Raw genomic sequence first — 14179 nt, 5'->3', positions numbered from 1 at the left:
TTGGATCTGTCCAGAAAGAATGTCATACATTCAGTAGTTATCACGTGCCATTTGCTTTCACACGTTTTGTTACAGATTGATAACAGCTTAAAATCATTATGACCAAAACATCAGACTTGGTGTACTAAAGCCGCAGTATGAGATTTATCAAACCACAACCTTCTGATACAAGATTTGTTTTTCTCTTGGGATGACCCAATTTAAAAGACATTGAATTGTTGAAGATCTGGGAAGATTGTCCTAGATCTTAAGTATACGCACTTCTAATGATGCACAGAGAAGCCATCAGCTTCTGGCTTTGTTTTAACTCTGGCACCTTGTGCTGCCCTGCCGTGTGCTGTGGTAGCTAGCATGGAAGTTTGGACCTGTGCTCTGTCTCCTCTGCCCTGCTGTCTTTATGGAAAAAGACTGAGCTGTCTTCCCAGTAGCTGAAGAGAGCAGTGTACTACCACTGTTGTGTGGTATGGAAGAAGGCTGTGAGTAAAAAACTCAAATCTTTTCTCCAAAATCTCCCTTAAGCAGCAGTAGGACATTCTGCACCATGGCTCTGACACAGCAGCAGCCACTGTCAGCTTAGTAGCATTGCAGTGACTAAGCCTGTGCCTTTCTAAGCCTGCTATCAGGATCCACAGAAGTGGAAAAGCTCCTCTCTGTAATTTAGAGGACTTATGTGTCTCGGTTTCCAAACCGCACATACGCTCAGATCCTTTTTAGTGGTCTCCCTGACCTTGAACAGCCTACACTTGAAAATGAATGACAGAGGTGGACAAGAAATTGATTCAATTCCAAAACTGGGGGGAAAAAAATCATGAAAATACCATGTCAAAGGATAGGCTTTCTTCGCATGGAAATGAGCTGGCTGTCTCACTGGATGCAAATCCCTCTTATCTCTGAATTTCCATAGCAACTGGACTCGGCCTATTTGTTTCTGCTTTTCTGGGGGAAATATAAAGCACCTGCATCAAGTACTCTGAGAAGCAGGCTAACAAAAAGGTAAATGTCATGTTGTCTTACAACATTCTAAGATTGTTATCTAAATAGACTTGTGTTTCTGCCTTTGAGAATAGTTTAATCCAGCAGGATTATCAAGAGGCAATACAGAAAATGGCTGCTTTTCTCCAAGAGGGCTTTGGGTCAATAAGGCATCACATTGCCAGCTGTATAATGGATCCATTTGACTGCCTGCTGCCAACGTTGCAGCCAGGGCGAGGGAAGCACGTCAGACATTTTGCAGATCAACATAACTTTTAGGAGACAAAGACAACAGCATGACAAATACAGATCTATGTTCAGCTAGCTCCCTGTTCCAGGTAGCATTCACACCGTTACAGAAAGCGGTGCAAGCTATAATTAAATTATATTTATGCAGTTCTGTGATTGCTGTAGCTAAAGAAAGCAGGGAGGGTGAAGTCACAGGGATGAGATCCTCTCTGTTCCTCAAACAGAGGCCCATTTTGCCCAGCAGAGCCCCGTCCACGTCCGTGCCTTGCAGCTGTGAGCCACAGACAAGGAGCCCTTATTGCCTGCCATTGTGCTGGTGCCTGAACGGACACAGCTCAGCTGTGGGAAGCCTTTGTGGATGACATTCTTACAGCCTTGTGCTTGCAGCGGGAACGTTTCTGGGTCAGCCCATCCCCGGGCAGCGCTGCCCGTGGGGCTGAGTGACGACTTGTGCTCATTTCTGACAGAAACGAACCATAGCAGCGTGCTTTGCGGTTTTTCGGCACGGCGCTGCTTTTTGGTGAGCGCCGCATCCCCGCGCTGGCTCAGCAGCCTGTTTAAATGTCTTTTTTGGGTCACACAAGGATGGAAAGCCCGAACGTGACCACAGGCAGCGGTGAGGGGCTGAAGCTACGGGCAACAGAGGAGCACAGCACACCCGCACTTCTTCCCGCCGCGCTCCCCTCAGCGCCGCGAGGCGCGCTGGGAACCACCCTGTCCCTCAGGGCCAGGCGGCCGCGGATTGGCGGAGCCGGTGTCACGTGCTCGCTTTCCGCCTTCTCATTGGTCGTCGCCTCAATCCGTTACCTCTGGGCTGAGAGGAGAGGGCGGAGGTGTCCTGCGTTGCTCAGGGAACGGCCGCTCCGGGCATGGCGGCGGGGCCTGCCCTGCGGTGAGGGGGGCGGGGAAGGCCGCAGGGGGTGGGGTTGGTGGGGGGGAGCGGGCCGAACTGGGGTGAGGGAGGTGGTGGGGGCTGCTGGGGGAGCTGAGGCCTCCTCTTGTTTCCCGTCAGATCGGGGAGCCCCGGGAGCGGCAGCCGGCGCTGAAAGGAAGCGGCGATGGCGTGGCTCGGGGAGCTCGGTGGGAACAGTGAGAGAGCCTTTCCCTTCGTGGGCGCTAACGCTTGTGCTTCTTCGTGGTTTCTCGGTTACGACGCTCGTTTGCGTTCTAGGGTGATGCTCGGAAACAGAGTCTTGGGAACAGCCGGCAGAGCCGCCTGGGATTGCATTGAAAATGCTGGGAGAGACAAAGCAGCTGATGGTGAGGAGAGAGCTGTACACGGACCCTGCCTTCCCTGCCAGCGACGCTTCCATATTCTTTGATTCCTGCACCCCGCTCGCCCGGTTCAGGGGTGAGATATCGTGGTTGAGACCTCAGGTGAGTTCTGAGATAGAAAAGCCTGTGCTTTTGTGTAATTGTGATTCCAAATTCCTGCTGCAACTTCGGCATTCCACGGTGCTGGTAGAATTTAGGGCATTCTGTTGTAAGAGGAGGGGGGAATGGCTATTTACAAGGGTGGATATTGATAGGACGAGGGGCAATGGTTTTAAACTAAGACAGGGGAGCTTTAGGTTAGATATTAGGAGGAAGTTTGTCAGTCAGAGGGTGGTGAGGCACTGGAACAGGTTGCCCAAGGATGTTGTGGATGCCCCATCCCTGGAGGCATTCAAGGCCAGGCTGGATGTGGCTCTGGGCAGCCTGGTCTGATGGTTGGCAACACTGCACACAGCAGAGTGGTTGGAACTAGATGATCATTGTGGTCCTTTTTAACCCAGGCCATTCTATGATTCTATGAAATACATTTCCTTATACAAATTATGCATGTATCAAGTTCAATATCCCTGTCATTCTCATTTCTTCAAAATGTTGTTTAATTGTCTTGAAGACAACCAGATTGTAGTGTTTGTATTGATCCCTTTGCTGTTGCTGAGGAAAAATTGTGCTTTGATAACAAGAAAGAAAACTGTTTTTTGTTGTCATTTCATTTTAGTTATTATTGTTAGGCTGTTCTTGTCGTATTGCTTTTAAACTAATGGCTGGATTTTGGAGCAAGCCATGTGCAAGCTAAAAAGTGTAGGATACATTTCCATAATACCTTCAACGTAAATAAAATATTTATGATTCCCTTTCAGTACCTGAAGGGCGGTTGTAAGAAAGAAGGGCAACGGTCTCTTCAGTAGCATCTGTTGTGACAGGACAAGGGGAAGTGGTTTGAAACTAAAAAAAGGGGATATTTATGTTAGGAATAAGAAAAAAGTTGTTTATGATAAGGGTGATGAGGCACTGGCACAGATTGCACAGAGCTGGTGGTGCTCCATCCCTGGAGACAACCAAAGTCGGACTGAATGGGGCTCTGAGCACCTGACAGAGCTGTAGGTGTCCCTGTTCAGTGCAGGAGGTTGGACCAGATGGCCTTTAAGCATCCCATCCAGCATCCAAATGGTTCTGAGTGGGGAAAAGAATAAGGCTGTAAAAACATAATGAAGTGAATTCACTGCCCTACGTCCAGGGTGGTTGTAGAACAGAGATGGAGCTATTGTTATCAGATACAATTAACAAAGAAAAGATTTCGCAGAGCCCAGTGAGCAGCTTTGTTTTGTACATTGTACCTACATTACTACTGAGGGCTGATCAGTTAATTCCCAGTGCTTGCAGGTGAGAGAAGAACCATTTTAAAAGCTCACTTTCAGATCAGATTGAGTAGTTCAAGACCCTGCATTTGTAGCAATCTCTTCCACTAGCAAGCAATCCATATTTATTTGTCCTGGAAAAGGTTTTTTTATCATACAATTTTGGAGATTCTTGGAAATTGGGGTGTGCAGTGTGAAGTGAATGGCATCTGTTCTATCCCAGTTGGTCATATATCTCGCAAAGAACTGGTGAATTCAGTTGTCTTTCACTTTTTGGTCCTTCTGATGCGGTTGCACTCAGTGATGGTGTTTGTGCCATAAAATCTATATGACAACAAGTTTTTCCTCACATAAACTACCTGTAAAAAGCCACAAGGTGGTCATTGTTATTGCCTCGTTGGGCTGAGTCTGGAGAAGAAATGTAAAAGGTAAAAGCTCCATTATTTTGAGAGAGGCCTCTGTGCCCTCCAGTTCTCCAAATCATAGTCTTCCTTAGCCTGTTGTGCAAAGTTCAACTTCAATTTCCCTTCTTTTAATGCAGGACATTTGCTCTACTCCTCGGTTATTTTCAAACAATCTGCAGGACGTGCAGGTGAAGCAAGGAATCCTGGGAGACTGTTGGTTCCTTTGTGCCTGTGTAGCTTTGCAGAAGAGTAAATACCTGCTGAATAAGGTATAGAGAAGTTGTTTCATATTCCAGAATTTTTTTCCTGATTTACAGATATATATTGCTTTTTTTTAATCCCAAGCCTCTACGTGAATATCACTTTTGTTACGCTTAGTTTTACTGCACTGTGTCTTTCTTTTTTCACTTATTACAAGGGGTTGACATTCAGCCTAATTTAAACTAGTTTTCTTTATTGAAACAATAACCATTCATTATTTGTCTTGATTTGAGCTTTTTGTCCTGTAGGTGTTCCCTCCAGGTCAGCCCAGCTGGGCAGATGAGTTGTATCAAGGCCGTTTCACCTGCCACGTCTGGCAGTTTGGACACTGGGTGGAAGTAACCATTGATGATCGTTTGCCTTGCCTTGGTGGTAAACTCTGTTTTTCCCAGTGTCAGACAGAAGATTTGTTTTGGCTTCCTCTATTGGAAAAAGCTTATGCAAAGTATGTGAGCCCTGTTACTGAGGGGAATGAAGGGGGGTAGAATATTCGTCTGTCTTACCTTTTGCTTGCTTCAACATCTGACTTGGCATAGTCAGAATTTTGGGCATAGATCTCTGTAAGTCGATGTAAAGGATAATGGTTGCCAGTTTTTCCTATACATGGGGAAATGTAGAAAAATGTACTGACATCAAATGTACAAAAGAACCTGGGGGGAGGATGGTGTGACTGCCAGCAGAGGGCAGAAAAAGCCCTTAAGTATGAAGTGGTTTCTTCACACCTTGTGCAGAGTGAACAAAATTAAATCATTTTAATCCTCTTCCTAGAGGAGGAACAAATGTTGATATGCAGTAAGCAGTTATTATATTGTGAAAGCTGATGTGCAAATAAGGTACAAACATCAAGGCTGAAGCAGTTTCTATATAGGAAGGAATGAATTCAAACCCATCAGGCATCTCATTGTTTGATGGGTTTGTTCTTTAGATTATTTGTTCTGTAAAGTGAATTGTGGATTTCCTCTTGCTTACCTGGGGATGGGCAGGATAGTAAGAACACAGGAACTTTGTTTCCTTAGTTCTGCTGTTTGTAGAAACATTTTCTGTGTGTTTGTTTTCCCATAGAGTGCATGGATCTTACGAGCAGCTGTGGGCAGGGCAGGTGGCAGATGCTTTGGTAGATCTGACTGGAGGCATTGCTGAAAGATGGGCCTTGAAAGACCCTGCAAGAAACACAGGGAAGGAGAAGTCTGGCATGGTTTTGAAGAAAGAAGTGTTTAGGAGATTAATGGTTTTGAAAGAGCAATGTGTGATAAGCTGCTCAGTCCTCAATTCCAGACAAGGTAACAGTAAAGTTCATTTAAAACAAATGGTGATTTGATGTTGCTCTGAGCACAAGGCAGCCAGCCATTGCATACTGCTGACTGCTGTATTGTGAGCTGCGTGGTGTGATTTTGTGTAACCTTGGATAAAGAAGGATTTAAAGATGTTGTTAGGTTCAGGATGGAGGGGTTTTTTGGGAGATGCTTTTTATGTTAGATGCGTGGGAGGTTGTTAAGTTTCATTCTCAGAGCAAATAACAGAAAAATCACCCAAAGCCAACCCCCAAAATAGCTAGAAAAAAATCACTGAGGGTTTGTAGATACTTGAGATCAACAGGGAGTTAACATGCTTTAAAATTTTTATTTGTTTTATTTCTATATAGTTGCGATCTTTTTTTAATGCCGTTTTAATACTGATCCAATAAACAATTTCTTTGTTTTGCTTTCTTTCACCGAATGATTTAAAGTCTGTCTTTGTGAAATGATGTTCTGGATTCTTTTATATACATTCTAATTCTAGGTTGTTGTTATTATCTCTCCTATTCAGGTGCAAGTGAGCTAGGAGAATTTCATGCTTTTATAGTGACAGACATGTTGAATCTTTCTGAAGTGTCAGGCAAGGAAATCATCCTCCTACGAATACGAAATCCGTGGGGGAGGCGGTGCTGGAGAGGTCCTTGGTGTGAGGGGTGAGTAGGTTTGTTCTGCTTGTCTGCTTTTTCTATTTATGCAGGTTAACACGAATAGGAGAAACTAGAATTGATGCCAAGTAGATACAAAGAGAGATGTTTTAAAGGAAATGTAGAATTATTGTTAATAATTCAGATGGCAAAATAGGCAGGTTGTTAGAAGAAAAGGACAGGCCCTAGGAGCTTATTTTGAGAAGTGTTGGAATACTTAGACTGCTGTTTGTTTGTTTTCTTTGAAATGTTATGATTTGTACTTTTGATGATGCGTCTCACTGACCAGCAGGTTGTATCCAGGAAGAATTCTTGGCAAGTCTTTGACACTAAAATGAAGAAACCTCCTTCTATTGTCCTGCTATGCAAATCTGCTACAAAGAACAAAAGATTGTTATGGAATTTTTATTGTGTGAAGAACCGTGTTTTAACTCTTGTCTTGTGTGTAGTGGTGAAGGATGGAGCCAGCTGGATCCGATGGTTGCCTCTGAACTCCTCTCACAGATCCAAGAGGGAGAATTCTGGGTTGATGAAGAGGAATTTTTCAGAGAATTTGATGAGATTACTGTGGGCTTTCCAGTGAATGAGGAAGGACAGCTGCAGAGCCTCTATACAGGTGTGGTATGAAAAAACATCTTTCTTGTATGGATAATATTAAATCAGTGGGAAGGAGTGATTTGAATTGCAAATAGCTGCAAGTAGACTGTAATTTCTCTGTATCAGTCTTTCCCTCTCTTCTATGCCTGTAGGTCTTTTCTGTCTCTACTTCTGGGAAGAGTAGAGGGGTGAGAGGAAATTGAAGATCTTTAGAAGAGGCTTTGATACTCTTCTGAGCTCTGGATACTTACTAGTTTGTTGAGAGATGAGCATTCTCTAGATGGCTATTGCTCTGCAGAGCTTTGAGATTCTTTTTTTCTTTGTAAGATACAAACATCAGATTTCTGAAACCAATTTTTTGTTACTTGTAAAAGTCATATCAGTCTGCCATTACCAGTCATGACATTCATTTTCATTTTTCTCAAAATCTGTTCATGAGTGTCTACTGAGAGAAAGCATCAAGGCTACCACACCATATTTTTTGGGGCTGGGAAATCTCTGCCCTATACTTGTTGGATAAAATAAATGACCTCTGGTGTCTGAAGTTTTTTTTCTTATTTTGTTAGAGAAAGTGCTGTATCACTCTCGGAATCTTTTTGGATCCTGGGTGAGAGGCCAGTCTGCAGGTGGCTGCCGTAACAACAGCAGCTTCCCTACCAACCCTAAGTTCTGGCTGAGAGTCTGTGAGAAGAGCGAGGTGTGCATTGCTCTGCTGCAGAAACACAGAAAATACAGTGCTGACTGGGCTGGAAGAATTAAAAATCTGACTCGCTTAGTAGATGAAAATCTGTCTTTGACTGAAGGCATGCAGGGGAAGAAATATCAGGCTGTGGGATTGCATGTCTGGAAGGTAATTGGAAGCGACGTATTTCTCTTGCAAGTAGAAGTCTTAAGGCACTATTGAAACATCTGACTAAAATAATTTGTTCCTTACAACAGTGATATAATTCCACTGTTTAAACATTTTCCACCTCTGATTTATGTCCTGAGTATGTCACAAAGTTAGTCTGTACAACCTGGGTATGAACCAGCACTTGATTCTACTCTGTGAGTGCCGTACAGTGGAACGTTTGGGATTATTCCAAACCAGTGAGTGACATTTCAGGCTGGTCACTTAATGGTATTCCAAATTTTACTTCTGAATATTAATGCTTTCTGTTCCTCTTTGATAATCTGCTTGCCTGCTGATACTCTCTTCCTTGTTTCATTTTGTAAATGTAGGTGTGTCTAAACAGTATTTGATTGCTTTTGTTACAAACTGCTCAATTTTCCTAAACCACCGTGCATCATTATGCATCTGTTCTAGGTGGAGAAGAAACGATTTAACCTTCCAAAGACCCTCTCTGCTCCTCCAGTTGTAGGTACCGTCTGCCATTCCTATGACAGAGAAGTGCATGTATGCTGCGACCTTTCTCCTGGGTACTACCTTGTTGTTCCCAGCACTTTCCTGAAAGATGCTGTAGGGCATTTCTTGCTTCGTGTATTTTCTACGGGAAGAATCTCTCTCAGGTATGTTTAAAAAGGAGAAAACTTCTTGTGGGTACGAACAGAGGCATGAAGATGCATTTGCACAGTATGAAAATGTTCAAAGTGGTTCTGAACAGTTGTGCACAATACCAAATTATAGTATAGTTTTCTCTTTGTATCTATGGAGGCATTCTTCCATCTCCTTGTTTTTCGGATGAAGCAGCTCTTATGTGTTATGGCTAATTGTTTAAAGTGTCACACATCAGAAGTAATGAGATGAGTAGTATCCTGATCTTTCTTAGTGTTGGGAAAAATGCAGGTGTACCACAGAAGCTATCTTACCACAGTGGATGATGGAAAAGAGCTGTATGTTATCAAGTATAGTGGAAAAAGTGTTGGCACACATACTGACAGGTTGCCAGGTGTACAACACTTTTCAGAGTGAGCAGTACAGTTTCAAATGCAAATGCAGAGTCTGCAGTGAACTTGGGTGACATCATACTTGTAGCTCATCTTTGCAAGGCCAAGTGTGAAAAATAGCACTGACATCAGTGCTGTCTTGCTTAGCTGAATGAAGGGTTGTGTCTTGAGTTAAAGCATTCAACCCAGATAGTACTGAGGTGTTTGCAAAAATACTTGTAAGCATCACTCCATGTTGTGTCCTATTTGATCTTCCCTTGTAGCTTGTGATAGAAATTAAGTTTTTTGTAATGAACTTGAGAAAGCGTTTTTTTTCTGTATAACAATGCTTGCTGATCCAACCTGAGACATCAGCAATGTCAGTCCAGTAGCTTCAGATCACTTACATACTTTTTTCTTAGCTGTAGCAGATATCCCAACACTTTAAAGTCAGTTACTCATGAGCAAGTCTGCCTTGGTGACCACACACCTAAAATAAATGCATATGGAGACATGATGATTGTGTGGTGTCAGCCAAGTTGTATCTTCTTCCAGTAAACTTGAAAGAATATGGATGTGTCTAATTGCTTGTGCCTGATAAGCATGGAGGCAAAATGTACCACTGACAACGTGTTTAAAAGCTGTTCATGGGTTTTTTGGTATGCTCTTGGACAGAAGCTGACAAGTCACACTATAAAGTCAGATCGTTTACTCTGTTGAATTTGGAGGCAAAATGTCATCAAGTGTTAGGCTGAATAAAGGTCTGCAAAACGAGGCTAATTTTGCTAATTTTGGGGTGTAAGACATGGGCTTGTGTTGGCAATATATTTTTCTGAATGTACAGCACCTGCAGAGCACTTCAGGGCAAATGTCCTCTCATCTACTGCTGTTAAGTGTAACACTGCTAAGTCTGAAACAGGTGTTGGATGTGAGTTTAAATGACAATCGTAGAATATCAGAACAGCTGTTGTGTTCTTAAGTGAATGGAGGATTGGGAATAACTTCAAATATACCATCTGTCCTTATGCTGAAATATTGTTTTGGATGCTGTGGGACTGGTGTTGATAATAAATGCCAAATGATTCTGGGCTAGATTGAAATAGGTATTAATGTTGCAGTGATCAGGTCAGCAGGTAAGTGGTAGTTTGTGACTGAAGATGTGGTAGATGTACAAACAAACAACGCAGTGTATGCTTTGGACTGTGTTCCTGTAAGTTTATGTAATATTGATTTATTTCTGTGAGCTGGTTTTCTAGTTTTGTGAAATCATACCTGTTCTGTTGCGTTTTGTTTTCTTTCTTGTGTTTGACAGTGAGATAAAACCACCACCCACAGATGCTGCTCTTACTGAAGAACTCCCAGTAGGTGAATGGGAAACGCTGCAGCTGGAAGGATGCTGGAAAAATGGGCAAAGTGCTGGAGGCAGCAGGAACTTCCCCTCCTTCCATATCAATCCCTGCTTTCCCCTCTCCATTCCTGCAGGACCAGGAAAAAGCAGTGTGAAAATCACCCTCCGTCAGCACTGCCAGGACAGCAAGTGTCGTGCAATAGGTTTTCATATCTTCCAGGTAAGACTTGTTTGCCAGATGTAGGCTTAGTAGAGTGTGAACTCTGAGTGAGTCAGTGACACGAGGCTTTTACAGACGTTGGCAAATATGAAAAATGTGTGTGTGAAACAGATAAAGTGTGCTCTTTTATTTCTTTTCTACAGCACTCAGCTGGCTTTATTTTCAGAGAATGTTTCCTCTATAGTTCTGTACATAAGAGTGAGTGTTTGGAGCAGATTACATGCAGAACATATCTTACTGTGGTACATCTGGCACAGGTATACCTGTGTTGAAAAGATAAGCATGCTTTCATTTTTCTTTCTTTTTTTTTTTTGCAGGTACCTAACAGCAGTTGGAAGCCAAATACTTCCTCTTTTCTGCACTTGGAGCCACTGGTGAGCTGTGTACCTCACTGCTATTCACAGGAAGTAAGCAGACTGTGCAGGCTCCCTGCTGGAAGTTATGTAATTATACCATCTACGTACCTGCCCAACACAGAAGGCAGTTTTACAGTGATCATAGCAACCAAAATAGACAGGTAAAAATTTGCTGCTTTCTGTTTGGATCTACAGTAATTCGTAGTATGCATATTGCAGGGTGTTCAGAAACTGTAACTATAGTTACTGTCACTTCTGGTAGAAGAATCTTCATTTTTCCTCTTCAGGTCTTCGTAGCAAGCACTGCTTACCATCTTTGATTATGTTGGAAGAATGACTGAAGTAACAGTGTGGTTAATCTTCTTGCATCAGTTGCTGAACAACAGCATATTCTCTAGGTTCAGAGAATATGTGCTCACATGACTCATTGTCACTGCATGCAGTTGCTTGGACTTATGCTGAAAGCTTAGTAAGCTTTTTAACAAACAACATTTGTTTGTGTAGGAGAAGCTGCAGTGAGTTTTTACACCTCGCTGAGTGATAGCAGGTCTGACTCAAAGTTTGTAGATTTGATAAGATTGTGTTAAGATTCCGTGTGGATAAGGATGTGGAACCACGCCTAGTGTAACAGTTGATGTTTGCAAATCCCCCTGTGCTTTGTGCAGAAGTGTAAATGTACTTTTGGTTTTCAACAGGAAACGCATTCACAGCAGAGAGACACTGGGACAAGTATTGCAAGAAGTAAGTGATACAACTTCAGTTTGTCCTAATGGTGACACAGGTATAATCAAAGTTTATGTATAATAATATTTGAAAGTCACACATCAGTGGACTGGACTTTGAATGTTCTCATTTACTTGCTGCAAACTGATAATGAAATCAAGCAGTTAATCTTCTATTTGTTTCTCTACCAGCAGAGTAGCATAGTTAGCAACTCAGAACATTTATCTTTGCATTCTGCTCAGATACGTGGAAGTTTATGTATGACAATTTTATAAAGCCATTATTTACTCCTTGAAGGCCTTCCCCAGTGTGTATCTGTGCCACGGTGTCTGTGAGAAACGGGGCTGTCAGTGAGGAATAACTGGGTGGATTTGACCTTTCCATTTGCTTTCAAAAGTGTAAACACTTGTAATGCATTTTGACGTAATTTGTTTCTTTGTGTTACCATAGGTCTACTAGATTTAATTAAATATCATAATCTTCCTCCACCTTGTTGGCTTTGATACTAATACTAATACCTTGGATGCCCAATTTAGAAATTCTAATGATAGCATATTATTGAAAAAACTAGAGAAAATACAGCAAAAAGGAGAAGGGAAGGGACAACCCAGAGATTACCTTGCACCACAGTAGTTTCATTTCTTATTGGTTTCCTCACAGCCTGCACATCCTTTCATAATTCTTGGCATACAGACTTCTCTATTAAGAACTAATGCCACGTATTTAACATTTTGATGACTGTATTTTGCTTAGTTAGGTATGTATCTATTATTCTTGAAGGGGTGGATGCAAGTGCTGAGTTCCTATGGCATACAGAGTTTAATCTGAGTGAGAGAAGAACTTTGTGTTTTTTAAACAACTCTTTAATTTATCTGATGTGTTTGGTGGATCAGAGGCATGCTCTGGACAGTACTCTGCTTATTACTTGAGATCACAACCATCTAGATACTCGACTGTTTCTCTGTGAAGCTTTGATTAAAAAGAAGTCTTCGAAGAAACTCTTGGCTTGCTTGTTCTCTTGAATTAGGTCATGCTGACCAGTGGTTACATTTTGTCCTTAAAACCACACAAACAGTATGGATTTTGTGTGCTTCACTGCAGTGGGTAAAGATCAGCATGTACTTTCCTCCTGGCAATTGCTAAGTTAATATCTAGGAGGTGAAGTATGTGCTGAAGTTCTTCATTACCGTTGTTTTGGGAAAACAAGATTGCAAGGCCATTGTTACAGAGAGGATATATTTCAAGATGTGTTTCTTGGATATTCCTTGAAAATGGAGGGACTTAGGCAAAGGGTGCTGCCCAACATCAAGGGAACTAAGAGTGTAGATTCTTCAGGGCTTCAAGACATGAAAAAATTGGAAATAAGTGGCAGTTGTAGTTTCCTTAGCAGTGGCAGAAGTTATGTCTGAATCCAAGACCCTCCAAGAGGTTTTTCTAAAGCCTGGATTTTAAATCATTTGGTTTTTTCAGGGCTGTAAACCTCTGAAGGATGTGGGCAGTCTGCCTTACTGAGAACTTGGGCTGCTGATTTCTGTGGTGCATCAGAATAGAGCTGAATGTTGGTGGATTTTTTGCTTGTGTGATTTCTAATTACTGACACTATAGGATTTACAAGTTCTTAGTTTATTAAGATGTTTCATGGACAGAACTAGCTCTTAGTCCTGGTTTTTAAATTTTTGTTTTCTGTTTTACTTCAATTCCTTATGAATTTCCTTTTCTCATTTAATAACTTTTTTTTTCTGCCTTGATCATTTTCTTGTAGGTTTCATTTACAACTGTGATGAAAAAGTGATCTTGAACTCTCATGCTGAGGTTTTGAGAATCATGGGAAAGCTGAGGAACACACAGTTCTTGCTGGTTTTGGTTTGGAATGGGATAAAGAGAAGAAATGTATAGCCCAGCTGTTTTTCCACTGGTAACAACTGTCAGGTCTACAGCAACTTTTCTGTAAAAATACCTCCTTTATCGTGTGCACTGTAAGCATATGTTCTTCCCTCGTGTTTAAGAACCAGCATTATACAACGGATCTTCATCATGTACCTCAGTTCCTCACAAATACAGGTGGGGAATATGTGCATGTTTTCATTTGAGATGCATTTTTAGAAGAAAACCAGGAAATTCAAGTGCGTAATGGAATAATATTTTGGGGAAAAAAATCAATCAGGAGACCAAAGGGTGAACACAGCAGAATTAAACTGGAATCTTTTTCTCACGTAGGACATACCTCAAGAACCATCAGAATAAACTGGAATAGAGCAAGTCCAAGCTTATATCCTACACTGGCAGTCATACTGCTGAGCACTTTACTGTGGGCCGTTGGCTGCACCGTGCGAGTGGTAGGGTGAAAAGAGATTTTTTTTGTGAGTTTCCCTTGAATGAATCCCACAAAAGATGGAGATAAGACTTGAAAACTTTTACGAACTGCCACATCAGACTGCTTTCATAAATCTGTGAGAATGTGTTTTATGCCAGGTACCTCCTGCCCTCACTGCAAGAAATCTGAAGGTTGAGAGATTTTTTTGTCTTGATTTCTGTTAGGAAGTATTTCTAAATCAAGGAGGATTTTTTTAGGTGTTATATTTTCCTCAATAAAATTGGAGTAATGTTTAAGAGT

The 14179-nt window shown here is 42.0% G+C and overlaps 1 protein-coding gene across 7 annotated transcripts; it reads left to right on the top strand.

The window, feature by feature from the left end:
• The first annotated feature begins 2012 nt into the window (after positions 1–2012).
• Positions 2013–14177, top strand: CAPN10 (calpain 10). Of its 7 annotated transcripts, none has more exons than XM_019619087.2 (14): positions 2013–2113; positions 2393–2598; positions 4393–4524; positions 4765–4961; positions 5579–5796; positions 6323–6464; positions 6905–7071; positions 7619–7902; positions 8359–8561; positions 10231–10283; positions 10401–10486; positions 10804–11003; positions 11538–11583; positions 13328–14177. In XM_019619087.2, exons 2-14 carry the CDS (start codon positions 2455–2457, stop codon positions 13355–13357), a joined length of 1902 nt encoding a protein of 633 aa, XP_019474632.1. In that variant the 5' UTR covers positions 2013–2113; positions 2393–2454; the 3' UTR covers positions 13358–14177. The 7 variants fall into 7 exon arrangements, with proteins under 7 accessions (XP_019474632.1, XP_003209214.1, XP_019474633.1 ...); XM_010716813.3 differs by adding an exon at positions 2234–2301 and having other exon boundaries at positions 2022–2113; positions 10231–10486; XM_019619086.2 differs by adding an exon at positions 2234–2310 and having other exon boundaries at positions 2022–2113; positions 10231–10486.
• Positions 14178–14179: the final 2 nt, after the last annotated feature.

The sequence above is a fragment of the Meleagris gallopavo genome, chromosome 11 (genome assembly GCF_000146605.3).
Source record: "Meleagris gallopavo isolate NT-WF06-2002-E0010 breed Aviagen turkey brand Nicholas breeding stock chromosome 11, Turkey_5.1, whole genome shotgun sequence".
In the NCBI taxonomy this organism is placed as follows: domain Eukaryota; kingdom Metazoa; phylum Chordata; class Aves; order Galliformes; family Phasianidae; genus Meleagris; species Meleagris gallopavo.
Note: the sequence above shows the minus strand (reverse complement) of the source record. Positions and strands in the feature narration are given on the sequence as shown.

Bases quoted from the DNA above. Each gene is read 5' to 3' on its own strand.
- CAPN10 (XM_003209166.4), top strand. From the start codon at position 2,455: ATGCTGGGAGAGACAAAGCAGCTGATGGTGAGGAGAGAGCTGTACACG. The intron at 10,487-10,803 runs GTAAGACTTGTT...TTTTTTTTGCAG, and splicing joins TAGGTTTTCATATCTTCCAG to GTACCTAACAGCAGTTGGAA. The intron at 11,004-11,537 runs GTAAAAATTTGC...GGTTTTCAACAG, and splicing joins ATAGCAACCAAAATAGACAG to GAAACGCATTCACAGCAGAG.